This window comes from Oryctolagus cuniculus, chromosome 19 (genome assembly GCF_051225735.1).
Source record: "Oryctolagus cuniculus isolate XC-2025 breed Fujian yellow rabbit chromosome 19, ASM5122573v1, whole genome shotgun sequence".
NCBI lineage: Eukaryota > Metazoa > Chordata > Mammalia > Lagomorpha > Leporidae > Oryctolagus > Oryctolagus cuniculus.
In genome coordinates, this window is record NC_142885.1 from 54,466,633 (window position 1) to 54,493,536 (window position 26,904).

At 42.0% G+C, this 26,904-nt stretch overlaps 1 protein-coding gene across 1 annotated transcript in view; it reads left to right on the forward strand.

Moving 5' to 3' along the window:
• The first annotated feature begins 215 nt into the window (after positions 1-215).
• LOC100354024 (acyl-coenzyme A synthetase ACSM4, mitochondrial) overlaps positions 216-26,904 on the forward strand; it is a 31,302-nt gene continuing 4,613 nt past the window's right edge. Inside the window, exons 1-12 of the mRNA XM_070064773.2 lie at positions 216-302; positions 2,688-2,927; positions 8,609-8,819; positions 12,301-12,511; positions 17,706-17,849; positions 18,480-18,636; positions 21,178-21,257; positions 23,168-23,291; positions 24,610-24,690; positions 24,829-24,930; positions 25,370-25,497; positions 25,595-25,694. Coding sequence (XP_069920874.2) covers positions 216-302; positions 2,688-2,927; positions 8,609-8,819; positions 12,301-12,511; positions 17,706-17,849; positions 18,480-18,636; positions 21,178-21,257; positions 23,168-23,291; positions 24,610-24,690; positions 24,829-24,930; positions 25,370-25,497; positions 25,595-25,694 — 1,665 coding nt within the window. The remainder of the gene's footprint in view (positions 303-2,687; positions 2,928-8,608; positions 8,820-12,300; positions 12,512-17,705; positions 17,850-18,479; positions 18,637-21,177; positions 21,258-23,167; positions 23,292-24,609; positions 24,691-24,828; positions 24,931-25,369; positions 25,498-25,594; positions 25,695-26,904) is intronic.

Below are 26,904 nucleotides of genomic sequence, written 5' to 3' on the forward strand. Positions count from 1 at the left end.
TAAAAACCAATAGTATTGCCAGAAATAATTCTTTCTGGGCTACAGTAAATTGTGTTGGCACCAAATGTACCTCTCACTTGTCCGATGTCACTGAGTAGTAAAGAGGGCTTGGTAACAACAATGAAGGGAGGGAACATCTTGCATCCTTTGTTCTTTGTTTATTTATTATCGCTGCAGACCCAGGCACACTTTGCACCTGCAGGTTTTTTCACTTCATGCAGATCAACTACACAGGACTAAAGGGCAAAAGGGTGAGAGTGTTCACCATCAACAGGAAAGGTTTCCTGTTGATGTACAGGAAAGTACAGGCAGTATGAAGGAAACTGAACAGCAGAAAGACTGAGTAGGCAAGCTCTGAAGTCAGCCTGTCAATGTTCAAATCTTGTCTCTGCCACCATGAGCTGGATGACCTTGGGCAAATTCTTAAGTCTACATGAGCCTCAGGGTCTTCATCTGCAAAATGGAGATAATAGTAGCACCAGCCTCACAAGCTTGTCACATTTGAATAATAAAAGACATCAGGAGTGCCAAGTGCCTGGCTTACCTTAAGAAATAATAAACACTAGCTTTTATTCTCTATGAGCCATGTTTAGTATGAAGGATGTGATACACAGCCTCTACCACAACTACTAGATAAATCAGGGAGACAGGGCATATATATTAAAAATGATAGAGGTAGGTATTTGACATAGCATTCAAGACACCAGCATCTCATACAGGAGTGCCCAGGTTTGAGACCTGCCTCCAGCGCCTGACTCCAGCTTCCCGCTAATGTAGATCCTGGGAGGCAGCGACAATAGCTCAGGTAATTGGGGTCACCCATGTGGAAGGTCTTGATCGAGTTTCTGGCTCTCAGCTTTGGCTTGGCCCAGTCTGGCCACTGCAGCCATTTAGGGAGTTATTCAGCAGATGAAATATCTATGTGTTACTATGCCCCTTAAATTAAGTAATTAATTAAAATCCAGAAAAGAATGGTAATTAATAAAACCAGGCAGACATGTGTTACATGAGTAGTATAAATGGATGTTATGGAATTTTTTTTTTTTTTTACAGATAGAGTTAGAGAGAGAGAGAGAGAGAGAGAGAGAGAGAGAGAAAGGTCTTCCTTCCATTGGTTCACCCCCCAAATGGCCGCCACAGCTCAACTACGCCGATCCGAAGCCAGGAGCCAGGTCCCCCTTCCTGGTCTCCCACACGGGTGCAGGCGCCCAAGCACTTGGGCCATCCTCCACTGCCCTCCCGGACCACAGCAGAGAGTGGGACTGGAAGAGGAGCAACCTGGACTAGAACCCAGCACCCATATGGGATACCAGCGCCTCAGGCACAGGATTAATCAAGTGAGCCATGGAGCTGGCCCCATGGAAGTTTTTTAAAAAAGAAGTAATCACAGAACTAAAAGAAAGAAATTAGATTACAATGGAGTCCAGAAATAGCAGGTAGCTTTCCCAATGCCACAAAGATAGTTTTGAAACAGCTGAGTAAAACCCAGGTCTCCTAATTCATACTGTAGTATTGTTTCATGAAACCATGTCACAGAAGAAGTACTAATAAAAATAATCTCAACAATAGCTGTAGTGAACACTTTGAAGGCATTTTTTTTTTTTTACAGATTAGGCATTTTAAACTCATTGTATTATTTGTCTTTATTTTCAATATGTATCTTAAAATTCACATATAGTTACTGTGTATATTTATGGGGTACGTGGTTTATCTCATTAAATCCTCACAAAAACCCTAGGAGGGAGGTACCATATATTCTGCATTTTGTAGATGATTGAGGAATAGGAAGATAAGTAATTTACCTAAAGTCTTACAGCCAGAAAGTCTCTTAGCCAGGACATAAATCAAGGTTTCTAAGCGATAATTATGGAAGATTGACGGGGAAGGAGAGAAGGGCAGCCAAACGCAAGGGGAATGGCAGGCCTGATCTTAGTGGTGGAAGTAGAAGCTCATGAACAGTGAGTGGGCTGCTGTTACTGCAAGAGGAAATTCCTACAGAAGATTCGGCAGATACACTTGGAACAGAATGTGAAGCAGACAGGAGGCCCTGAATGCCAATCCAGGCAGCAAATATTCTATTTGTCTATTGTTCGGTTGGGGTGAAGGTGGGAAGGTGGGAACAAGAGACAGGAGCTTGACATTTCTACAGCTGTAGTGTTTTTAAAAAACTAATTCAGGAGTCGGTGCTGTGGCATAGCAGGTAAAGCCATTGCCTGGGAGTCCAGCATCCCATTTGGCCACCAGTTCAGGTCCCAGCTGCTCCACTTCTGATCCAGCTCCCTGCTAATATGCCTGGAAAGCAGCAGAGGATAGCCCAAGTCCTTGGGCCTCTGCACTCACGTGGGAGCCGGGAAGAAGCTCCTGGCTTTGGATTGGCCCAGCTCTGGCTGTTGTGGCCATTTGGGGAGTGAACCAGTGGAAGGAAGATCTCTCACTCTGTCTCTCCTTCTCTCTCTGTAACTCTGCCTTTCAAATAAATAAATATTAAAAAAAAAAAAAGACTAATCCAGTCACAGCCAAAATCAAATGGCAGAGTCCAGTTGCAGAGATTAATTAGTGGCTAACAGCAACAGCTCAAAAAAAAGGATGGGGTATTTTGGGGGTGTTCTTCAACTTGCCAGGGGCATGCAGCCACAGGTCTACTCCCCAATCTCTGAAGGACACTTTCCATTCATCTCTCCCCACAGGTGGTGGTACTTCCACACCATATTGGTAACCAGTGTCCTCTGGGAATCATGAAGACTTGGTTGATGTTCAGATTCATCTGGCTTGCCAAGCCATCTGGCCGGCACTTTCACAGAGATCATCAGCGTTGGGCATCTCTGACACTTGCTGACTTTGAAGCCATAAATCGCTGTGACAGGTCGTTGCCTAAGAACTTTAACTTTGCTGGGGATGTGCTGGACCAGTGGTCCCAAAAGGAGAAGGTAGAGGATGATGGGCTTCCACTGGGTGCCTGGTGTCTACTTATCACTCATTCTTCTGCTTCATTGGTCTGTGGTCTCCTTGTCAATGTCAATACAATTCTTCTTTTCATCTCTCTTGGTTTCCTTTGTTTTCCACTTGCCCTCCTCTCTTGCCACAGATCCTAGAACCTCAACTATATTTGACTGTCTTACTTTGGGGTCTCCTTGGTGCCCCTCACATTGTGGTTATTCAGAATTAGGCCTTTCCCCCCTTTTTTTCTCTTTCTTTCGGGTTCAGGTTGGTGATAAAATGGTTTATCCAAAAAGTAGTAATCTGAGTTTTGGTTTTTTTAGTTATTGTTGGAGTATTTAGGGGAAATACTAATTTTATTGACTTTGGTCTTTCTTCTTTTTTTGGTTAGTTGGGCCAATAGTGTGTCAATTTTGTTTATTTTTTTAAAAAACCAGCTCTTCATTTTGCTGATCTTTTGTATTTGGGGGGGGGGGGGTGTTTCAATTTCATTGAGTTCTCTAATTTTTTCTTTTCTCCTACTAGTTTTGGGTTTGGTTTGCTGATGTTTTTCTAGATCCTTGAGATGCATTGATAGCTCATTTATTTGGTGCCTTTCCAATTTTTTTCTTTCTTTTTTTTTTTTTTTTTTTTTTTTTTTTTGACAGGCAGGGTTAGACAGTGAGAGAGAGACAGACAGAGAGAAAGGACTTCCTTCTGTTGGTTCACACCCCAAATGGCTGCTACAGCCAGGAGCCAGGTGCTTCCTCCTGGTCTCCCATGCAGGTGCAGGGCCCAAGCACTTGGGCCATCCTCCACTGCCCTCCCGGGCCACAGCAGAGAGCTGGACTGGAAAAGGAGCAACTGGGACAGAACCAGTGCACCAACCAGGACTAGAACCCCATGTGCTGGTGCTGCAGGCAGAGGATTAGCCTAATGAGCCGTGGCGCTGACCTTTTCCAATTTCTTGATGTAGGCACCAACTGCTATAAACTTTCTTATTAACACTGCTTTTGCTGTATCCCATAAGTTTTGATATGTTGATATGTCATCTCCATTTGTTTCCAGAAATTTTTTCATTTCTCTTTTGATTTCTTCTATGACCCACTGTTCATTCAGGAGTAAGTTGTTCAGTCTCCATGTGTTTGAATATGTTGTAGAGATTCCTGAGTTGCTGATTTCCAGCTTCATTCCATTGTAGTCTGAGAAGATGCATGGTATGAATTTGACTATTTTGAATTTGCTGAGACTTGCTTTATGGCCTAGCATGTGGTCAATCCTAGAGAAAGTTCCATGCACTGCTGAGAAGAATGTGTATTCTGCAACTATAGGGTGAAAAGTTCTGTAGATATCTTTTAGGTCCATTTGATCTATAGTGTCGATTAACTCTGCTGTTTCCTTGCTGATTTTCTGTCTGGTTACTGTCCATTGCTGGAAGTGGGATATTGAAATCCCCCATTAATATTATATTTCAGTCTATGTCTCCCTTTAGGTCCCTTAACATTTCTTTTAAATAGCCAGGTGCCCTGTAACCAGGTGCATATATGTTTATAATACTTACATCTTTCTGTTGAATTGATCCTTTAATCATTACATACTGCCATTCTTTGTCTCTTTTAACAGTTTTTGTGTTAAAGTCTATTTGTCTGATATTAGGATGGCTACACCAGCTCTTTTTGGTTTCTGTTAGCATGGAATATCTTTTTCCATCCTTTCACTTGTAGTCCACATGCATCTTTGTTGGTGAAATGTGTTTCTTGTAGGTTTTATTTTTTAACCCATTTAGCCAGTCTGTGTCTTTTAACTGGAGAGTTGAGAACATTTATATTCAAGGTGACTGTTGATAAGTAATAAGTTTGCCCTGCCATTTTCCCATAATTTTCTTATTTTTTACTTTGGATTTCCTTTGTACTTGCACTGGGAGATTTCCTTCCTTTACCTTCTTCCATAGTGATTACCATGTTTCTGTGTTTCTGTGTACAGCATATCCTTAAGCTTCTTCTGTAAGGCTGGACAAGTGGTGACAAATTCTTTCAATTTCTCTTTGTCATGGAAGGTCTTTATTTCACCTTTGTTTATAAATGAGAGTTTTGCAGGGTATAGTATTCTGGGTTGACAGTTTTTTTCTCTTTTTTTTTTTTTTTTTTTTTTTTTTTTTTTTTTTTTTTTTTTTTTTGACAGGCAGAGTGGACAGTGAGAGAGAGAGACAGAGAGAAAGGTCTTCCTTTGCCGTTGGTTCACCCTCCAATGGCCGCCGCTGCAGCCGGCGCACCGCGCTGATCCTGGCAGGAGCCAGGAGCCAGGTGCTTTTCCTGGTCTCCCATGGGGTGCAGGGCCCAAGCACCTGGGCCATCCTCCACTGCACTCCCTGGCCATAGCAGAGAGCTGGCCTGGAAGAGGGGCAACCGGGACAGAATCCGGCGCCCCAACCGGGACTAGAACCCGGTGTGCCGGCGCCGCAAGGTGGAGGATTAGCCTATTGAGCCACGGCGCCGGCTCAGTTTTTTTCTCTTAATACTTGGAATATATCTCACCATTCTCTCCTAGACTACAGGGTTTCTGATGAGAAGTCTTCTGTGAGTCTAATTGGAGATCTTCTGAAAGTAACCTGGCATTTCTCTCTTTCATATTTTAGAATCTTTTCTATATGTTTTACTGTGGAGAGTCTGATTTCAATGTGTCATGGTGAAGATCTTTTCTGGTCATGTCTTCCTGTACGTGGATGTCCCTTCCTTTCTCCAAATTAAGGAAATTTTCTGTTATTATTTCTCTAAAAAGGTCTTCTAATCCTTTCTCTCTTTCCACATCTTCAGGAACTCCTAGAACCCATATTTGGGTCATTTGATAGTATCCTGTAGATAACCAACAGTGCTTTTCAGTTTTCTAATTTCTTCTTCTTGTGTTTGGTCTTACTGTATAATTTCCTGTGCTTTGTCTTCTAAGTCAGATAGTCTTTCTTCTGCTTCACCAATTCTGTTGTTAAGCTTTCCACTGCATTTTTTATTTGTTCTGTTGAATTCTTCATTTCCAAGATTTCATTTTGATTTCTCCTTAAGATCTCAATTTCATGGGAGAAATTGTCCTTGATGTCATGTATGGATTTCATTAGTTTAAGCATTTGTGTCTGATTACTTCAGAGTAATCCTATGGTCAATTTTTTGAATTCCATTTCTGGCATTTCTTCATTCTCATCATCTTCACAATTTAATATTTAAGTGTTCTTTTGGGGGCATCATGTTGTCTTCCTTATTCTTGTTTCTTGAATTGGGGCATTAGTTATTAGGCATTTGTGGAGATACTCATTGGTTTGTTTTTTCACTTTGGTGGCTTTTATCTTTGGACTATGTCTGAGTGGATTAATGGAGTGTCTGCTTTCAGGGAATACCTAGAGGCATGTGGTGGGTGTGGCCAAGGAGCTCCATTTAGTGCTCAAGGGTGAAGGGTGTGTCTAAGGTGACACACCCAGGTTTGGCATGGAATGTCTTTTTTTTTTTTTTAAGTGAGAGGGGAGGTTTGTTCTTGTCTGTTGGCATAGACTCAGCTGAGCTCCTCTCCTCAAAGGAGACCAGTGCCTGGGCGTTTGCCCCAGTAGGCATATTATTCATCTGCTCTGCCACAAGGACCACACAAAGGATCTGTGCAGTCCTCCGTGTAAGCTCAGATTCCCCAGCAATGTCCCTCACCAGGTAACCAGAGAGCCCTGATCATGTGGCGTCTCCCACAGTGACAGCCACACTCTGAGTCCACACAGCCTCAGCATTTTCAATGTCCCGGCACACAGGCCTCCCACCGTCATGAGCACCCAGCCTCATCTGTTCTCTCCACCAGACTCAAGGGTCTCCACTTTGCTGGTTGCTGGGTATAGCTGTTATGAATGTCCAAAATGGCACCTGCTTTCTATCAGCTTGTTACAGGATGCTGTTGAAGGGTGACTGGTGAAAGAGAAAGTGTCCCTCATCTTTGTTTTTTCTCCTCTAGTTTGGCAGGTACACTGTCCTCTACAGGGCTCTAAGCTGGATTCCCTCTAGGCTCTTCCTGCATCTTTTTTGCCAGTGACTTGGGCTGTTGCAGTCTGGTCTCACCACACTCTCCAAAGCTGGTGCAGAGGCTCTCAGCTGCTGGGGTTCTGAGTTGCGCATGTCCTCGCCTTCCACTTGGAGGTCCACAGTGTCCCTCCAATTGACACAGAGTTTCCTCTGCTATTTTTTTCCTTACTCCTCCCTGAGACTCCATTCTTTCCACTTTTTTAAAAACTATCTTCTCCTAGACTAGAGCAGCAAGCTCTCTCTCTACTCTGCCATCTTCCCCAAGCTCTGAAATTTTTATTTATTTTCATTTTTTTTTAAAGGTAGAGAGGATAAAGAGAGAGAAAGAGCCATGGCCAGGGTAGGCATAAGCCAGGAACCCAGTAGATAATCTGGATCTCCCACATGGGTAGCAGGGATCCAATTACTTGAGCAATCACTGCTGCCTCCCAGGGTGCACATTAGCAAGCAGCTGGACTAGGAAGCCAAGCTATCAATCTAACCCAAGCACTCTGATATGGGACACAGGCATCTCAAGCAGAGGCTTAACCACTGCACCAAACACTCACCCCTATTTTCTTTCTTAAGTAAAGGCATACAAGCAAAAGTGAGTCAATGTAAAGAATATACAAAAATAAAGAATAACACAGGTGTAGACAGATCTGGCAGAAATAGTAAATACTCAAATGACTAAAGATTGTGAAATATTGACCTATTTTATTTCATCAAATCCCCATCACAAGCCTCAGAGGTTTACAGATAAGAAACTTAACCTCATAGAAGTTAAGCTACTTAACCAAGGTCACACAGCTCCAAAAAACAAGAACCCAACCTCTGATCTTACAGAGCTTGCATTCATAGGGTGGGGACACATCTGTAATATAATACAGTGTACACAATGCGATCACCTGGAGTAGGAGCATAATACTGAAGAAACCCAGAGAGGTGGGGGCCAGTGGGGAAGAGAGGCTCAGAAGTGAACTGCAATGTAAATAACATTAAATAACATTAAAGGAACATTCCATATAGGAGGAAGAAAGAAGAAAGGGTAATATTTTTCCACTAGGTAATACATAAAACAAAGAAGTTTTGCAGCACAAACACTCACTTTGTAGAAACATGGGGAAATCAATCAAGAAGTTCATGCCCCCTCCACCCTGCTCTTTGTGACCTGGGAAATCCACACCTCAGCCCTTGGCTACCAACAGATGTCAGGTTCCTCACTGAACTCAGTACATTCACCAAGGTCACTGGGTTGGAACAGAATGTAACTTAAGCAAAAAGGACATTTATTCATTGGAAGAATATGAGAGAGCTTGTAAAACTGGGCTGGAAACTGGACATTCAGTCTTGGCAAGGACAAGAGACAGGATAGCTCCCAGGGGATGTAAAAGCACCAGCCATTTTCTATCTTTGGTCCTGCTCAGAAAATTCAAAGGCCAGGGAAGGTTCTGACTTGCCCAGCTTTGGCCACAGGCCCACCCACTAGTCAGAGTGGAGCAAGCGCCCTGATGGATTGTCTCATCAAGGCTATGTTCCCTGAAAGTCAAATAGGGGTGCTATTAGGAGAATGCACAAAAACAGGGGAGAGAGGGCAGATGTCCTAGTATCTATCTTGTAACCAGTCATGTAAGCCTTTGCCTCTCTTTCTCACGCATCCCTGACAGGCAGGGGAGAGACCAGCCAATCCAGCCCTCTGGTGGGTGAATGGCAGAGGGGATGAGGTGAAATGGAGCTTCAGAGAACTGGGCACCTTGTCTCGAAAGGCTGCCAACGTACTCACCAAGCCCTGCGGCCTGCAGAGAGGAGACCGAGTGGCCGTGATCCTGCCCCGAATCCCAGAGTGGTGGCTGGTAAATGTGGCTTGCATGCGGACAGGTTGGTGCCAATATCGAACATTTCTAAATCATGCCAAAACTGAGAGACTGAGTCTTTTTCTGAAATGTCAGCTATGAGTAAACCTGTACTTAGAGCACACACAGAGAGAGAGGACAGGGGATGCAGAGTTGAAATTAAGAGTAGTTACAATGTAATAATAACCACCTTAAGAAGTGGGTATTCGTTTTGCTTTGTTTTTTTTTTTTTTTTTTGCAGATGAAACCAAAGTTCAGAGAAGTTAAGAAGTTTGCCAAAGTCACACATCTGGAAAGCTATGCAATTAGGATTTAAGCACAAAGCTCTAAAAAAGCAAACGGGAGTACCAACTGCTTCTTTGTAGTTCTGGATCATGACATGTTCATCAAAATGACCCAGCATTTACTTCTCTGAAAGTGCTGGAGAATTTACTTCTCCAGACATGGAAATACGAAAAGAATAAACATCATCTGAGAATGCTAGCAGTGTTAGACTACAGCTGCAAACCTCGGTTGGAAAATCTCTGCCTCTTTCCAGAGAAAAAGATGAATGTATCTCATGACACATTTTCTCCCAAAGTAGTTATTTATAATGTACCTCCAATAAACATTCCAACAGGATTCTTTTCCCCTTTAGGACAGGGGTTGTCGCTCCCCGTCTTCGTGGAGGAACGACACAGGACCCTGCGCTGTTCTTTTGTCTGCTCGGCCCTCCCTGGGTTTGCTGCTGGTTCTTCCCGGGTTGGCTACCGTCCCTTCCACCTCCGTGGAAGGGCGGTTCCCCCTGCCACCTTCCCCACTTCCACGGGGGAGCGGCACACCGCCGGCCGGCTCTCTCGGGGGCTTCACAGGTGTTCCCTCAGATGTTCCCTGATGCATGTTGTCTCTCTCCTCCTTTATAGTCCTCTTCCACCAATCCCAACTCTGCTACCCACACGCCGAGTACGCTGCTCTCCTCCAATCAGGAGCAGGTCCTACAGTTTATTGGTTGAACTGGAGGCAGCTGGGTAGAAGCTGTTTCCTCCTCTCCCAGCGCCATATTGTGGGAGAGCAGATGCATAGAATAAGTCTTAATTCCAGTAACTTAGTCTAGTCCGAGTTGCTCCCCACAGGGGTCAGCACACCCTGGTCCCCAGGTTGGCCATCGGATGTTGTAACTGAAGTTCCAATGGAATACAGCCCTGCTCATTTACATATTGCGGCTCCCTTTGTTCTGCAGCAGCAGAACTGCTACTGAGGCCGAGATCCTGTGACCTGCAAAGCTTAAAATATTTCCTGTCTGGATCTTTACTTAGAAAGCTTGGCCAATCCCTCTGCTCTAAAACATGACATAAATGTTTATACATCAATTAAAAATAAATAAAACACCAAGAGATAGATGACTATAAAGATGCTTTTTGCAATATCATTAATATAGTAAAAAATTAGAAACAAATAGAATGACTAAATATATTATAACTTAGCTGAGAACTAAGTTCATTTGAGTCATGCTTATTGAAATTATGGTACCTCAATTGGATGAGATAGCACTGAAAAGATAATTTATAATAAGGATAATATAATATTAACATAATAGAGATTTTAAAATGATGTTGAAAGTGCTCTTACTGCCAATATTAAATAAAACCAGCAAAATATAAAATTTTTGTGTTAACTCTAAAGGGGAAATTGCAAATGTGAAATCAATTGTGGGTTGGGAGATTAAGGGTGGTTTTATTTGTTATAAAATGTATTTAATACTACTTAACATAACAAATACAACTTATGATATGCCAAAAAATAACCCCAAACACAAAAAATGCTTTAAAACATTTGATTAATTAAATGTAAAGCAAGAAGTTAAAGATTGTTTTCTAGCCCATAATCATTAGGTCTTCCGTGTGAATGTGGGGATTGCTGTTACTATACCACATCATAAAACTTTTTGCTTTTGCTGTAAAGTGTATCACTAAAGTCCAAGATATGTGCTCTCTGATGAATACTTGCTATCTGAAATCCACTAGAAGAAAACTTTCACTAGGTTCTCAAGTCAGAGGTCTAGCCATTGAGCATCTTCACATCACAAATCCATCAAGAGTACAAACTATTTGTGACTCATTAAGTGGTTTATAGAATAAATTATATTTTATATTGAGTAACATTCTGAGATGCTCTGAGGTATTTTCTTAACCAACTTCTTCATTCTCGCATATTTCTTTCTTTCTTCAGGATGGGATGACATCTGAGAGCATTCAAAATATACTCAATAAAATACACTTTCCTAGGAATTCAATTCCCCATCTCCCTATTTCGCTAACTTCAGGGAAATCACCAAGAAATAAGTACTCTAATATTTGACACAGGTCTTAGCAGTCTGGACAATGTATTGTGAATATTGGCTCTGTCATTTGCTGATAATACAACCACTGGGCAAGTTGTCATCTATGCACTAGGATTAATTTTAAGTGAGATAACAGGCTTCTAGTAAGTGCTCAATAAATGGTTGTGGCTGTCTGTTCTGCTTTATATAAATTCCATTTCTTCCCCACTGATTCACTTTAGAAAACGTAAATCACCAGCTTTGTGTCTTTCATCTAATTCTGCCATTCTGAAGGTACTTAAGAAAATGTACATTTTCCATGAACCTTTTGAAGAGCCCTCATATATTATTCTCATGAGGAAAAGTCCATTTCAAGCTAATGTTTAGGATGAGTGAGAAGTTGGGATAAAATAAACATGGCCAACTTAGTCTGTGCAAGCGTGGATGATGCCAGATCTCTGGGGTCCACAATTTGACAGCTGGCTTGGCTGCTCAACAGCCAAATCTCAGATTCCATCAAATGGCAACAACTGCCTGGACCTTCAAGGGTTGCTTAGGAAACAGTCTACACGTTTTTGCTTATAAAATCAATAAAAAACACTTAGGACAAGATCGACTTATCTGAGTTATTTATACTATTCTAGTGCACAAATATACTATGTATATTATGCAACATATATAAAAATGAGATAAAAACATAAAAAGAATTCTAGTAACTCATTAATTTTACTTAACTCCAGTATTTTTTTTTACTCATTTCCAATGGGTTGCCTTGCAAAATTCACTTTGGAGATCATTGGTTTAGAGTATAGAACAAGATAGTGTTTATAAAGTGTTATGAGCTGTAAAGTGCTATTGAAGTGTTTCAAAATAATGATCAAATAGTACGTTACAATGTTACATAATGGCCCACCATTATAACACCTACTAAATGCCAAATACTTATTACTATTATCTCCACTTTACAAATAAGGACAAGAAGTCCCAGAGTGATCAAGGTCACAGGCTAGTAAGTTGTAAGGCCAGGAGATTAGACCAAAGCCAGTGCTCTAAGGATCGCCCAGTGATCAGGGTCCTGTGGGACACCATTGGGGACCAAAGAGGGGATAGTTGATGGCTGGACTCTGAAGCTTCTCCCCACCCAGACACAGAGTCTTAACTATTGGGCAACAGTTCTATTCAGCTCAGGGTTCTCTGTCCTTCCCAGGGCTTGTCTTTATGCCAGGAACAACCCAGCTGACAGCAAAAGATATCCTCTACCGGCTACGCGTGTCCAAGGCCAAGTGCATTGTGGCCAGTGAGGAAGTGGCCCCAGCGGTGGAGTCCATCGTGTCAGAGTGTCCTCATCTGAAGACCAAACTCCTCCTGGTGTCTCCAGAGAGCCGGAATGGGTGGCTCAGCTTCCAGGAGCTGTTTCAGTGAGTATTTTTCCCAGCTTACCTGCAGCACGAGCAACAAATCACAGCTACATCACAGCTACATCCTGGAGTCTCCTTGTCTCCAAGGACTCAGAAATACTGTGAGTTGACCCAGGCTCTTTCTCAGAAAATAATCCAATAAAAGAATTTAAGGGCAGAAGGCTTTAAATGGAGGATTGGCCTCCATTTTCCTGCTTCCTACCATGGCCATGATGAATATTTTACAAGGCTTGACCCTGGCCTAACTTCTCCTGACCAATCTGTCACCACACTCTCTCTTATTCTTCAAGCACGTAGAGACATCAGGGTCTCTGCACTTGTTGTTTCTTCTTCCTGGAATGCTCTTTCCCAGTCCTCTTCACAGCTGGCTCCTTGCTGTCTGATTAGAGCTCAGTGTGTTCTCCTGAGTGAGGCTTTCCCTGACTACCCTATCTACAGCAGACCTTCAAGCCACTCTATCACTGGATAGCCCTGGATAGCACTAATCACTATCAGAGTCATCATGTCCCTTCACTTGTTCCTTTATTTAGAGTCTGGTTTTCTCCTCCAGGGTACTGGTTGCCGCACGAGGGTTCGTAGGCCAAATCCGGCCCACCACCAGTTTTTGTAAATAGCTTCATATGAACTCAGTCAGGCCCATTTGTTTACACATTGGCTATGGTGGCTTTCATGTTACTGCATCAGAGCTGAGTCATTGTACAAAGCCTGCCTTGTGCATGGGGCACATGCACAAAAAGCCTGAGATATTTGCTTTCTGCCTCATTATAGAAAAAGCTTACCGGGGCTGACACCGTGGCTCACTTGGTTAATCCTTTACCTGTGGCGCCAGCATCCCATATGGGTGCCAGGTTCTAGTCCTGGTTGCTCCTCTTCCAGTCCAGCTCTCTGCTGTGGCCGGGAGGGCAGTGGAGGATGGCCCAAGTGCTTGGGCCCCTGCATCCGCAAGGGAGACCAGGAAGAAGCACCTGGCTCCTGGCTTCGGATGGGCGCAGCGCCAGCCGTTTTGGCCACTTGGGGAGTGAACCAACGGAAGGAAGACCTTTCTCTTTGTCTCTCTCTCTCACTGTCTGTAACTCTACCTGTCAAATAAAAAAAAGAAAGAAAGAAAGAAAGAAAGAAAGAAAGAAAGAAAGAAAGAAAGAAAGAAAGAAAGAAGGAAGAAAAAAGAAAGAAAAAGTTTACCAAGGCCTGTCCTAAATTATAAGCTCCACGAAAGTAGAGACTTTGTCTGTTTGATCACTTTAGCCCCAGTCCCTAACTCAGAGCTGGTGCTTTATAAATATTTACCGAATAAATGAATGAACAAAACAGATAATTTAATTCAGTTTTCATAGGTATTTATACTATATGGATCTCGCGTTGTTTTGAGGGTAAAATAAGCCAATATGAGAAAATATGAGAAAATGCTTCCTGAGCTGTTAAGTGAATAAAATGTTAATTAATGGCATTATTTTTCAAAGAGGTGTTAAATAACTTCTATCTTTAAAAAAAAAATCCTTCCAGAGAAGTTTATAGAAAGGGAAGGTATATAAATCCTTTGAATAATAGGGCAGTTTCCATTGTAAGGATGAAATTTTATCCCACTAATTAACGTAAACAAAATTCGATTGGTCAATTTTCGAATTCTCTCCCAAGGGCCACATTAGTGAATCCTGTTTGTGTCTTTTATAAGCTGTGTAACCTTAGGAAAATCAAGTAAATTTTTGAAACTCTGTATTCTACCCATAAAATGGGGATAAAAATAGTATCTACTTCATGGGGTTGTAGAATCAAGTGCAATAAAGTATATAGAATGCTTAGCATAATGTCTGGCACACAGTAATTACTCCATAAATATTACAGTAATTATCACTGCTATTACCAAATTCAACTTAACAAAGTCATTCAACAGTGTCGTGATTCCTAAGGCAGTGGTATTCTGATTAATCAAATATGCATCTCCACCAGTAAAATATTTTTAACACACTCCCTAACACATCTATGTATGTATGTATGTATGTATGTGTTTATAAATGGTGTACATGTACTTCTGTGAATTATACAAATACCAGAAATGGAAGCTTTAGAAAATGAGTAAAAAGATACAGATAAAGGAAGTTCCTTTATTTTCTTCCTTGTAAGTGTTGCCCTGCACACTCCCTGAGCAACAAGCACCCCCACTTCAGAGACCCCTTTAAAAAAAAGATTTTTATTTGAAAGGCAGAGTTTCAGAGAGGCAGAGAGAGAGAGAAGTCCTCCACCCACTGGTTCACTCCCCAAATGGCCGCAATTGCCAGAACTGGGCTGATCTGAAACCAGGAGCCAGTAGCTGCCTCCGGGTCTCCCACGCAGGTACAGGGGCTCAAGTACTTGGGGCATCCTCCACTGCCCCCCTAGGCAACAGCAAATAGCAGGATCAGAAGTGCAGCAGCCTGGATTCAAACTGGCACCCACTTAGGATACCGGCACTGCAGGTGGCGGCTTCACCTGCTATGCCACAGCCTGGCCTCACCTCAGAGACTCTTGTCCTGAACAACTCTGCAACATTCTACTGAGTCTGCAAGAGGTCTTAAAATTAACAGATTGAAAAGGACTGCAAACTCTCATGGATTTCACATTGAAACGTGTACATTTTGGGGGGAGGTTTTCAAGTTGGAGGGAACCTCCACTTCAAACAAACAATTCTGGAGTGTTATAATTTCAAAAAGGCCATGGATTTCTTGTTTCTCTAAAAGCTAAGGAAGGGATAATTGTGTTTCAGGAAACCTCACAAGGATTTTAAACAGATTCCTCTGGCAACTGTATAAAGGATGAATTTGAGGAGGATCAAGTTGGACCTAGACACCATCGTACAGCCTAATCTAGGGTAGAGACTATGCAGATCTAAATCTGAGCTCTGGTGACTACGATGGAGGAAAGGGGGCAAACTAAAGAACCAGCAGGACTTGGAGAGACTGATAAGACATGGAAGTTGAAGGAAGAATTCATTAAGGCTGACCTGCTTTTTCATATGGGTGGTTGGGTAGATGGGGACTTAACTAATAAGCTGGAGGAAGAGCTAGCACAGGAGGTTAAGACAATGAGTTCAGAGTTGGACATACTGAGTTCGAAAGGTGTGTGAAAATTCAAATTCTATCAGAGGGTATATGAGCCTTAGACTTATGGAGGTAAAGATACAAATCTGGAAGTCATCGATATGTAGTCAACTCCAAAAATCTGAAAAGAGAACTCAGAACTCAGATGTCAGGGCAAATGACGTCAGTCAATAGAATCACTGCTTGAACATCTCCCTGTCACTCACAGATTGTATCTTTTTTATTTTTTAGTTTAAAACAAAAACAAAGAAACCCCAATATCAAGCATTTTCCATTTGTGTTGAGTTTACTGCCTTCCCACCATCACCAGTGTGTTAGACACTGTGAGGAAACCCTCCTGTTTCTAGCCAAACGTTGTGACTTCATCCTACATTTATACTGAAAATCAGTGCAACTGAGTATTATTTTTCTATTTTGGGGGAAGAAATTAAGCTACCAAGGAAGCCATGTTAATATTTCATGAAATTATTTTTGACAATATAGTATATGTATATAGTAATCCTCTTCGGCTTACAGTTTCAATGGCAGTCTTATGAATTTATTATCAAGATTAATGAAAATGGCATCCTTGTCCCTATTTCCTTCAACCAGAGAATTTAAGAATATGATACAAGAGTCTCAAAAATTCTTAGATATTATATCAGTTATGTATCACTGAGTAGCAAGCCATCCCCAAACTTAGTGATGCAGGACAGCAATCACTTTGTTTGCTCATGGTCCTTCAGGTCAGAAAAGCACACAGGGCTCAGCGGGGCAGCTGGTATTTACTAGGGCTGGAGTACCCACGGAGAGTTCATCTGCTGCCTGTCAGTTCAGGCTCCTCCGTTGTGCCACACATGGCCTCCTCTTCCAGCAGGGCAGTTTGAACTATGGTTGTTGTGTTGTCCCACATCTATCCCAGGGAAAGGGAAGGTTATAAAGTCTCTTGAGGCCTGGGCTGAGAAATCCCAGAATTTTGGCCATATTGTAGTCATCAAAGCAAGTCACAAGGCCAGCCCAGATGCAAGGAGAGGATACCTGGTCCACCCTTCAAAATGAGGGGATGGCATATGTACTTATACAGAAGTAGCTCAAAGGAACTGTTGGTACTATCTACACACAATCTTATAGAGATTGTTACCAGTTAGAATACTTTTGGTTTTAGTAACCCAAGAAGTGACTGAAACAATGCAAAGAATTCTATTATCTCACAAATAAGAAGCACAGAGGTAAGATGAACTGAGGGAGGGTTGACTGATTCAGTGTTTGATGAAGTTAACATGGACCCAAGTCATTCATCTTTCCATCATGCCATTCTCAGTATGATGGGTAGGGTGGTTTCAGACATGTTCCAAACATGCTGAAGATACGGAACAAAAGCTATGTAAAAGTTTGATTCAAAAGCCAAAGGATCTTCCTTTAAGTATAAAAGATTCTGAAATATTAATTTACAAAGATTCAATATTTATTTTTAAAAATTCATAGATTTTTTAAACTAAAAAAAATTTAAAAATCATCTAGAGGGTCTGGCATTGTGGTGCACTTCAATGCCAGTATCCCATATGAGTGCCAGTTCAAGTTCTTGCTGCCCTGCTTCCTATCCAGCTCCCTGTTAATGAGCCTGGGAAAGCAGCAGAAGATAGCCCAAGTACATGGGCCCCTGCCACCCATATGAGAGACCCAGATGGGGTTCCAGACTCCTGGTTTTTGTCGGGCCCAGCCCCAGCCATTGTAGTCATTTGGGAAATAAGCCAGTGGGTAGAAGATTCCCGCTCCCCTCTCTAACTCTGTCTTTCAAATAAATAAATACATCTTTAAAAAAATCACTTAGGAAATGATGTTTAAATAAAGGAAATGCAGGTTCATTGGTTACCTATATGGAAAGCTATTTTGAGTATTTAATTGGCTTATAGGAAGATGAAGCTAAGAAAAGAAGAGGAATATTTGAGTTGTTAAATCTTTGTACTGATCTTCAAAGTCCCTCCAAGATAGAGGAGTTCCTCAAGGGAAGCTTTGGATCAGGTTCAGTTCCATTAACTCTCTTCTGGTTAACAAGATGGCCAAGTAGTAGAGAAAAGAAATATCAGCATCAATACTACTCTTCCAATTTTTGCCACCATCTTGGGGTCTGTGTTTTGCAGGTCTGCCTCTGAAGAGCATAGCTGTGTAGAGACAGGAAGTCAAGAACCAATGGCCATTTATTTCACCAGTGGGACCACAGGCTCTCCCAAGATGGCACAGCACTCTCAAAGCAGTCTTGGCATTGGATACACCCTTTGTGGAAGGTAGGGAGAGGATTCTGCTTTCAGTAAATTATGTCTGAGTTGCTAACATGCATATCAAACTGCCTGACACCTCTTCTTGAATGGCAATAAGCTATCTTCAAAATCACATCTATAAAACAGAACTCTTGCTGTCCCTGCCTCACCCCTAGCTCAGTATATGGCACCATCTAACCAACCAATTAAGCAAGAATTTAGTAATAAATACTGATTCAATCCCATGATACCATGTCTGGCTCCTTCTCCTCATTTCAGGCAAATCTACCCACCCAGAAAGGCCTTACTCCAAGAAAGATTAATGTGAAACTCTCATAATACCCTGTTTTATTTTCTGCATAGAATTTATCATTATCTGAAATGACAATATTTATTTATATACTTAACTCACTTTGTTGTATAATTATTATCCATTTCCATAAAATAAGAGTTCTGCTCTCCTTTGATCACTATTATGAAGCAATGCCTGGCACGTAGTATCTGGTCAATAAATAGTCATCACCTCAATAAGCAAACTCAGAAAACTGTGCTAAACCAGCCTCCTATTTCACTCTCAGACCACCAACAAGGTTCTAGGGCAAGTTTGCTTGCTTTCCAAATGCTTTCAAGTTTATTTATTTATTTTTGTCTGTTTAGGTACTGGCTGGATTTGAAGTCCTCAGATATCATATGGAACATGTCAGACACTGGCTGGATCAAGGCCGCCATTGGCAGCGTGTTTTCTTCTTGGCTTCAGGGGGCCTATGTTTTTGTGCATCGGATGGCCCAGTTTGACACGGACACTTTCCTAGATGTGAGTCATGACCTTCAGCTACGTTTGCCTTTACAGCTCCTCCATATCCCCCAGAGGCCACAGAGACATAATCTCTTCAGCAGGCTAGGCTTCTTGTAATCATTCTTTTAAAGAAGCAAAGTCTACTTGGCTTTTGAAAATATTTAACAGAGTCTTGGGGGAACATCCACAATACAGGCATGAGATCCAGATTACTGCTTCAAATTGCTGAGAATTTGCTAGTGTCACTGAATCTGTGGCTGCGACTACTCTAATCTGTAGCCTGGTTCTAAATAACAGATTACAATTCTCCAGTCTAAACAAATCTTTCATTTCTGATTCAATGAAACAAATATAATAGCTGGTAAATCTGAATTCCTAAGTGGAGATTAAGGGTGCGGTGGCCTTTCTCCCAGAGTAGCTACTTCTATTATCCTCTCACCCTGTGTTTCTCACTTTCTTAATTCTCAGAACACAGCACTCTTTTGGAAACCAGACATTTGCCTTCTTGGCCAAAGACGACTAGACTAGGATATCAGATGGCTTTAGCCTATAGAAAAATGTGATCAGTACAGCTATTTTTCAACCAAGAAAAATCAATTCAGCTTAATTATGTAAGTATTATTAAATACCTACCACACCTGTGCGTGAACAGAAGCTGTTCACCAAATTATTCTGCTAACTGATTTGAGAAGGCAGTTTGAGGGGCTTAACAGAAATGTAGGATATCATAAGAATTGGGACCTCTACCTGAAGTGTGCAAAGTGCAATGAAGAAGATAAGTTAACTCTACAGTTTCAAAAACTACATTTCTAAAATAAGCATTTTTGCTTTACAAAGCAGAAATTTTTAAGAGCTATCAAATTTAATTTTAAATGCTATAAAAGCCTTCATAAATTTATTCTATTCTTAAATAAATACATTACACTTAGAAAAAAGCAATTAGAATCTAGGAACCAAGTGTACACAGTAGAGGTACTCATTTATAGATAAAGTTATTCTATGACAATCAAGATAGCCTATACACACATCTTGAGAGTCGTCTCTCAAAAGCTTACATTTCATACACATTGTCAATATGTTAAATGACATGGTGGAACTTGTTCCTCTAGAAAGAGGACCTCTAAAACACTAGTATTTCTCTAGATTTAAGATGCCTACACCATTACATGATTTAAGGAATTGGAGGTTTAATTGAGTTCCCAAAAATTTAAGCCATTAAGAAAAGGCCAATGTTTTGGTATAGTTGATCAAGCTGCCGCATGTGATGCTGGCATCCCATATGGGTGCTGGTTCTAGAACTGGCTGCTCCACTTCCAATCCAGCTCCCTACAAATGCACCTGGGAAAGCAGTGGAAGATGGCCCACATCCTTGGGTCCTTGTACCCATGTGGGAGACCTGGAAGAATCTCCTGACTCCTGGCTACAGCCTGGCCCAGCTCTGGTTGATGTGGCTATTTAGGGAGTGAACCAGCAGATGGAAGACCTCTCTCTCTGTCTCCTTCACTCTCTCTCTCTAACTCTGCCTTTCAAATAAAGTAAAAATAAATCTCTAAAAAAAAGGGCCTTGAAAAATGCATATGTCTGCCTTTATCCATCCACACAAAAGGACATATCCTTTTACAGGAATTATGCTAAGAAGGGCCCAGTAGGTTATTTTATACATTCAGAGTAAGTGCTATATGTGACTATATGAGTATATGAGGAGTCTCTAAAACGTTCACAGAAAATGTTTATTACGAAAAAAATTAGATGTGGAGTTCAAAATTTATGTGTACCATAATAAACTATTTTTCATTTCATTTTCTATGAACTTTTAAAGTACTCCTGTACGGGCAGAGGTTATAAAATTCCACTATGGAAGGTAACTTGTAACCCTGAAGTAAAAAAATTGTCAGCTTTCAAAATACTTATGCTGCTTACTAAGGAAGTTTATTTTGGATCACGGTTTTGGATGTTCACAGCCCAAGATCAGGCAGGCCCTGCTGGTTTGGTATCTGATGAGGCTGAGGTATGGCAAAGAGGAAGCAGGTGCAGAGGAACCATCGCAGAGTGAGCCAGGAAGCAGAACAAGCAGCTGGGCCCGACTCAGGTTTTTATAACTAAACCTCTCCTAAGAACAGCCTTCTGAGGGCTCGCTCCCTGTGGCCTAAAGTCCTCTCACTAGGCCCCACTCCTAAACACCATAATTGGATTTAGTTTCCATCCTCTTAGTATCATTAGTTTATGACTTTGGGGTTTAAATAACTGTATGAATTCAGCAGCCAAATCTTTTTCAAACCATAGCACCAGTTCATACCTTGAGTTGTTCTGAAACTCCACAAGTGAATCAATTACTTGTTAAATTTGATTGTGTATGTCTGTTTCTATAACATACACTTCTTTCCAACAACTGGAAATTCCCAACACACAGTCACATAGTAATAAATGATAAATATTTGCTTTCTTGTTTCAGTAGTGATCATGAGATGGGCATGAATTAATGAAAGAGAATGAGAAGATGCATTAGTTGTGGCCCCAAGTTTACTGCTTTTGACATCTGTGTCTTTCTTTCCCATTCAGACGCTTACCACTTACCCCATCACGACTTTGTGCAGTGCTCCCACTGTGTATCGGATGCTTGTGCAGAAGGACCTGAAGAGGTACTTGGGCAGAAATCTGCATTTGCACCACACACAAAAGCTATCATTTGGCATCACAGCCCTCCCCCTTTCAGCACAGGACAGATCTTCCCAATCTCACCATAATTGTCACTTTGGATTGAATAATTCTGTGTCATGTGGAGCTCTCCAGTGCATTGAGTAGAGGATACGTAAGCGCATCTCTAGCCTTCACCTCCTAGATGCCAGTGTGTCTCCCCTGATTTGGGACAATCAGAGATGTCCTTCGACATTGCCCAGTGTCTCTGGGAGGTGGGACAAAATTATCCTTCAGCTTAAGAACCACTGGGATAGCTTCCAGGGGGCAACTGGACATTTTTCTAGGACAACCTAAATCCTACAGTCTCATGCAAAGAAGTTTGTCCACTACTACCACTCTTTTAGAAATATGGTAATTTAAAAACAGCCCAAGCAAAACAGAAACATAAAATAAATAGATTTATACTTCTTTGAAGAAAAGCTAATGAAGGTTCTATTCAATTTATCCAAATTACCCAAACATCCAATAGCTGCAATGTATATTTATTAAACTAATTCAAATGGTATACATGGAGGAAAGGAGAAAGGAAGAGAGAAACCATGTGAGTAGTGCAGGCCTGTCTACCCTCTGCCCCACCAAAATGTGGATGCCCAGGAGGGAAGTGCTGTGATTAGAATAAATCAGGTGTGAATCATCTCTTCTCTTAGTCAGTGTCAGCTCCCTTGTAGCCCTCAAAATGTGATCTTCTTCACATTTCAAGGGCAATTGCAGGAGCTCTTTATGGATTACTTGGAACATGCATGATTCCTGTCTTGCCCACACCTTCCACTCACTGGAACTTCACCGTATGAGAACTGGGCTGTCTCAGGCTTTCTCAGCTGAGTCCAGTAAGGCCAATGGTTAAAAGATCACGCTCAGGGAGTTGATGTTGTGGTGCAGGGGGTAAGGCTGCTGCCTGAGATGCTGGCATCCTCTATGGGTACCAGTTCACGTCCTAGCTACTCTACTTCCAATCCAGTGCCCTTCTAATGGCTGGGGAAAAGCAGCAGAGGATGGCCCAGATATTTGGATCCCAGGGAGATCTGGAGGAAGTTCCAGGCTCCTGGCTTCACCCTGGCCTAACCCTAGCTGTTGTGGCCATCTGGGGAGTGAATCAGTGAATGGAAGACCTCCCTCTCTCCATCCTTCTTTCTGTAACTCTGCCTTTCAAATAAATAATAAATAAAATGTAAAAAAAAAAAAACACACACACAAAAAAACAAAAGACCAAGCTCAAAGTCAATCATGTAAGGCTCTGCTCTTTCCTAAAAGTGTGACCTCAGACACTCAAGATGACCTTGCTCAGCCTCAGTCAACTTCACCCATAGGAGGAGATTAAGAACCACCTCAGAGGCATGGTGACACCAGACTATGAGTAGTAATGGAGAGCACAGAATATCCAAACCACCCCTTTATAATTGGAGGGTCTGGGGGAAGTTCTTTAACCTGTCTGAGCTACAGTTTCCTTATCTGTAAAACAGAGGTTGAGAGGATGCTAAGAGCTCTCCTGAAACTGTCTCACCACAGCACCTGCTCAGCTGTATCATTGGTTGTATCATTTGTCTAATAAATACTCAATGATACATAAAATTCCATTAGTATTTTTCCACCTTTTTCCTTAACAGCTAAATTCTCCACCTGCTAAGATTTAAGCTCCTTCAGAAATCATTGTTTCAATCACTAATATGCCTATGTGCCTAGAACAATGTCTGGCAATATAGTTAAGGGTCCAACAAATATTCACTGAATGAACTTTCCTAAGACTTGCCTCTCCTAGTTCCTTGGCTTCTTGCTTGAATGTCCTTATTATCTTGCAGTTAATGCTACTCGGGTTTTTTTTCCCCAAAGACCAAATGCAACTCTCTCTCTCTAGATATAAATTCAAGAAGTTACGGCACTGCTTGACTGGAGGAGAGCCACTCAATCCAGAGGTGCTGGAACAGTGGAAGGCACAAACTGGGCTGGAGCTGTACGAGGGCTACGGACAGACAGAAGTGGTATTATTTCAAGAGCAACGTTGGACATACTGGGAGCTGTTCAGCCCCATGACTGTCAACTGAGCTCTTAAAGTGCCCTAATCATGCTCTAGTTTCCCAGAATACCTTACCCTGTCAGTTGTTAGCAAAACCTGTGAATTGCTCAGTTGGGTTTGGCTGAAGGCTGTGATTATTTCACACAGTCTCTCTGCCCCCTCTCCATTAAGGAGAAATTTCAGGGGTCCGAGGGGTTGGTGAAGGTCATAACTGTGCTGGAAAGGACCCCCCTGTGTGCCTCCATGGGGAATCTATTCCAAGATGTGCTTAATGGAGTCTAAAGTGGTTTTCAAAAGTGTGGTCCTCACACCAGCAGAATCAGCATCATCTGGGGTTTTGGTAGAAATGCACATTCCTGGGGCTGACAATGTAGCATAGTGAGGAAAGCCACTGCCCATGACACTGGCATCCCATATGGGTGCTGCTTTGAGTACCGGCTGCTCCATTTCTGATCCAGCTCCCTGCTAATGGCCTGAGAAAAGCAGCAGAAGATGGCCCAAGAGTTTGGGCCCCTGTCACCTACATGGGAGATCTGGAGGATGCTCCTAGCTTTGGCCTGAGCCAGCACTGACCATTGTGGCCTTCTGGGGAATGAACCAGCAGATAGAAAATCTTTCTCTCTCTGTGCCTCCTAACTCTGACTTTAAAAATAACGAAATAAATGTTTTTTAAAAGATACGCAAATTCCTAGACCCCCATCCTACTCCCACTAAATCAGAAACTCCCGGTGATTGTGATGTACATTCAAAGTTAAGAACTAGTGGCCACCCCTGTGTGACCTCATGCCCCTACCTGGCCACACCTGGGTGCCCACTGGCCAATCAGGTTAATTAACCACTCCCCTTTGGAAGTGGGTTAAAAGCCTGGGACATGGTGTGTCCCACCCTTCTCTTCTTGGCCCTGGCTTCTTGCCAGGAGAGGGCTGGCTGTAGCCCTGCGCCTCCAGGGCACGTGGCCTTCGGGCCACCCACCCTAGGCTTCCTGGCCTAGATGCTCCTCCACGTGGCTGGTTCCTGGTGCTCGGTATGAACCCAGATTTACCTCTCTCTCTTAGATAAAGCTCTCACTCCCTTATGATTTAACTCACTGAATAAAAGCCTAAAATGTAAAAAAAAAAAAAAAAAAAAAAAAAGGACTAGTGGCCTAAAACCACATTTCAGAAGATGAGCTGCACATTGGGAAAATGATCCAGATCTGAATCTTAAGTCTCATTGTCATAATATAAATATCTACAGAAAATGAATTTTTACACACGTATATATAAAACATGTCTTCTCAATAGGGAATAATTTGTGCCAATCAGAAGGGACAAGAAATTAAACCAGGCTCAATGGGGAAAGGAGTGCTGCCCTATGATGTCCAGGTGGGTTGAGAAAATGTCTCACTGGCCCACAAAAGAAGGTTTTGCAGTTTTCTGCTACTTGCTACACAACTATTCATAACCCATTCCCATTTTGTGTAAAGAACATTTTGATAACCCAAACTGTTTCTTTCATTCTAGATTATAGATGAAAATGGCAGCGTCCTACCACCTGGCAAGGAGGGGGAAATTGCCCTCAGAGTCAAGTCCACACGGCCCTTCTGTTTCTTCTCTGAATACATGGTATGAGCATGTGCTATCACACTTTAATACAGACATGAGTTTCACGTTTCATTTCCACCATATCCTGCTATATAACCCTGGGCAAGTAACAAATTCCAAGTCTATCTCCTCGGCTGTAAAATGGGGAGAGTACCACCTAAGAGTACTGCAAAGATGGTAGTCCATGCCTAAGAAAACAGGTTCGGCGCTTGTCTTCACAAGGAAAACTGGGAAGGCTGAGGCCTGGGGAGGATTTGGGGGCATTGGAGGCAGAAGAAAGGTTTACTTTTTATTATACCCTTTTAGACCTTTTGTATTTTGTAGGAGGAATTATCTTTTTTGAAAAAACCTTAATTTCCTTTAGAAGTACAATGTGTAAAGCACTAGTCACTTAATGGGTATCATACCCCTATCTCTGTTGTATCCAAACTAATCCCCAAATACCATCTCTGATGACTAGGACAATCCAGAGAAGACTGCTGCCACAATCAGAGGACACTTCTATGTCACTGGAGACAGAGGAATAATGGACACTGATGGGTACTTCTGGTTTGTCGGCAGAGCAGATGATGTCATCATATCCTCTGGGTTTGTACATCTGCCACTCTTAGAAAGGCCCAAGTTGTCCCAGAAGGAGATCTCCTCCTCGGGGGGACAGTGCTCAAAGCTTTCTTTTCCCGCTCAGGTACCGTATCGGGCCATTTGAGGTGGAGAGTGCACTCATTGAGCACCCGGCAGTGGTTGAATCGGCTGTTGTCAGTAGTCCAGATCCAATCCGGGGAGAGGTAGAGTGAATGCCACTGATTAAAGTAGCAATTGCATATTTTTAAGTTCTATCCCATTTAATCATGTTCAAGATCACATCAAGATTAATCATTTAATTCTCATTAATGAGGCACAGATATGGCAAAAAAAAAAAATGTATCCTATGCAATCAACTTAGCAAATGAATTCTGTCCCTTAAGGGGTATATTAGGATTTTTCAGTGGTGAGTGGCAAAACCTCAACCACCAACTCATTTAATTCAAAAGAAAAAAATGCTTTTGTTCATATTAGTAAGAGGTATTCAGGTACAGCTACATCCGAGGGTTCATGTGAAGTTGGCAAGAGTTAGTTTCTCCTCGTTTTGCTCTGCTATTTGTTATGTTGGCTCCATTTGAGCCTGTTCTTTCTACTTGACAGCAACCAATTCCAGACTTACACAGCTCGGCAACCTTCCCCGCCCCTCTAGGAAAACAGCAAGCTTTCTTTCCAATCATTTCACACAAATCTTAGGATCCCCTTTGGCTATCTTAGATCACATCTCCAGCCAACATGATCCGAGGAACGGTATGCCCACTGGCCAGACTTCCTTTCCCCGTGAAAGTTTCCTACAGACTCAGCAAGTGGCAAGATGTCAAAACAGCACATCTAAAATCCTCCTTTCACACATTTCTTTCTGTATCTCCCTCTCACAGACCGGTAAGCCACTGCAGTGACACTACGGATACCATACTATCACCTCCTATATACTCTCAACTCTTGATCTATTCCATGCTCCAAAGTATTTTCCTCTTGCTACCATATTCTCATTCTCTTAATATAATTGATTGAAACTGATCAGCTGAAGTAAGCACCAACTGGAATTGATGTACGAATAATAATATATAGTAAGCTTAGTTATCTCAAACACTAGGTAACTGCTGAGTTTTAAACAGCATTACAGAGAAAAACAAAAACTACAAGGCCACGATGCTCCTAAATGTGTACATATGAAATACCTGAAATGTGGTCCTTGTATATAAATGCAAAAATTATTTTTAAAAATACAAGAAAAGAAAGCCCTCTTAGAGATAAGTCAGTCTTTCCTGATACAGTATCCTTCCCAGATTAGGCCTCCCCAAATGCCCTTCAAATCCTATACTTTAGAGCCTCCATTTATCCCACTACGGTATGCTTACAGCAATGAGGATTTGACAGAGTAAGTGACCATCTATAAATTCAGGACTGCCTTTC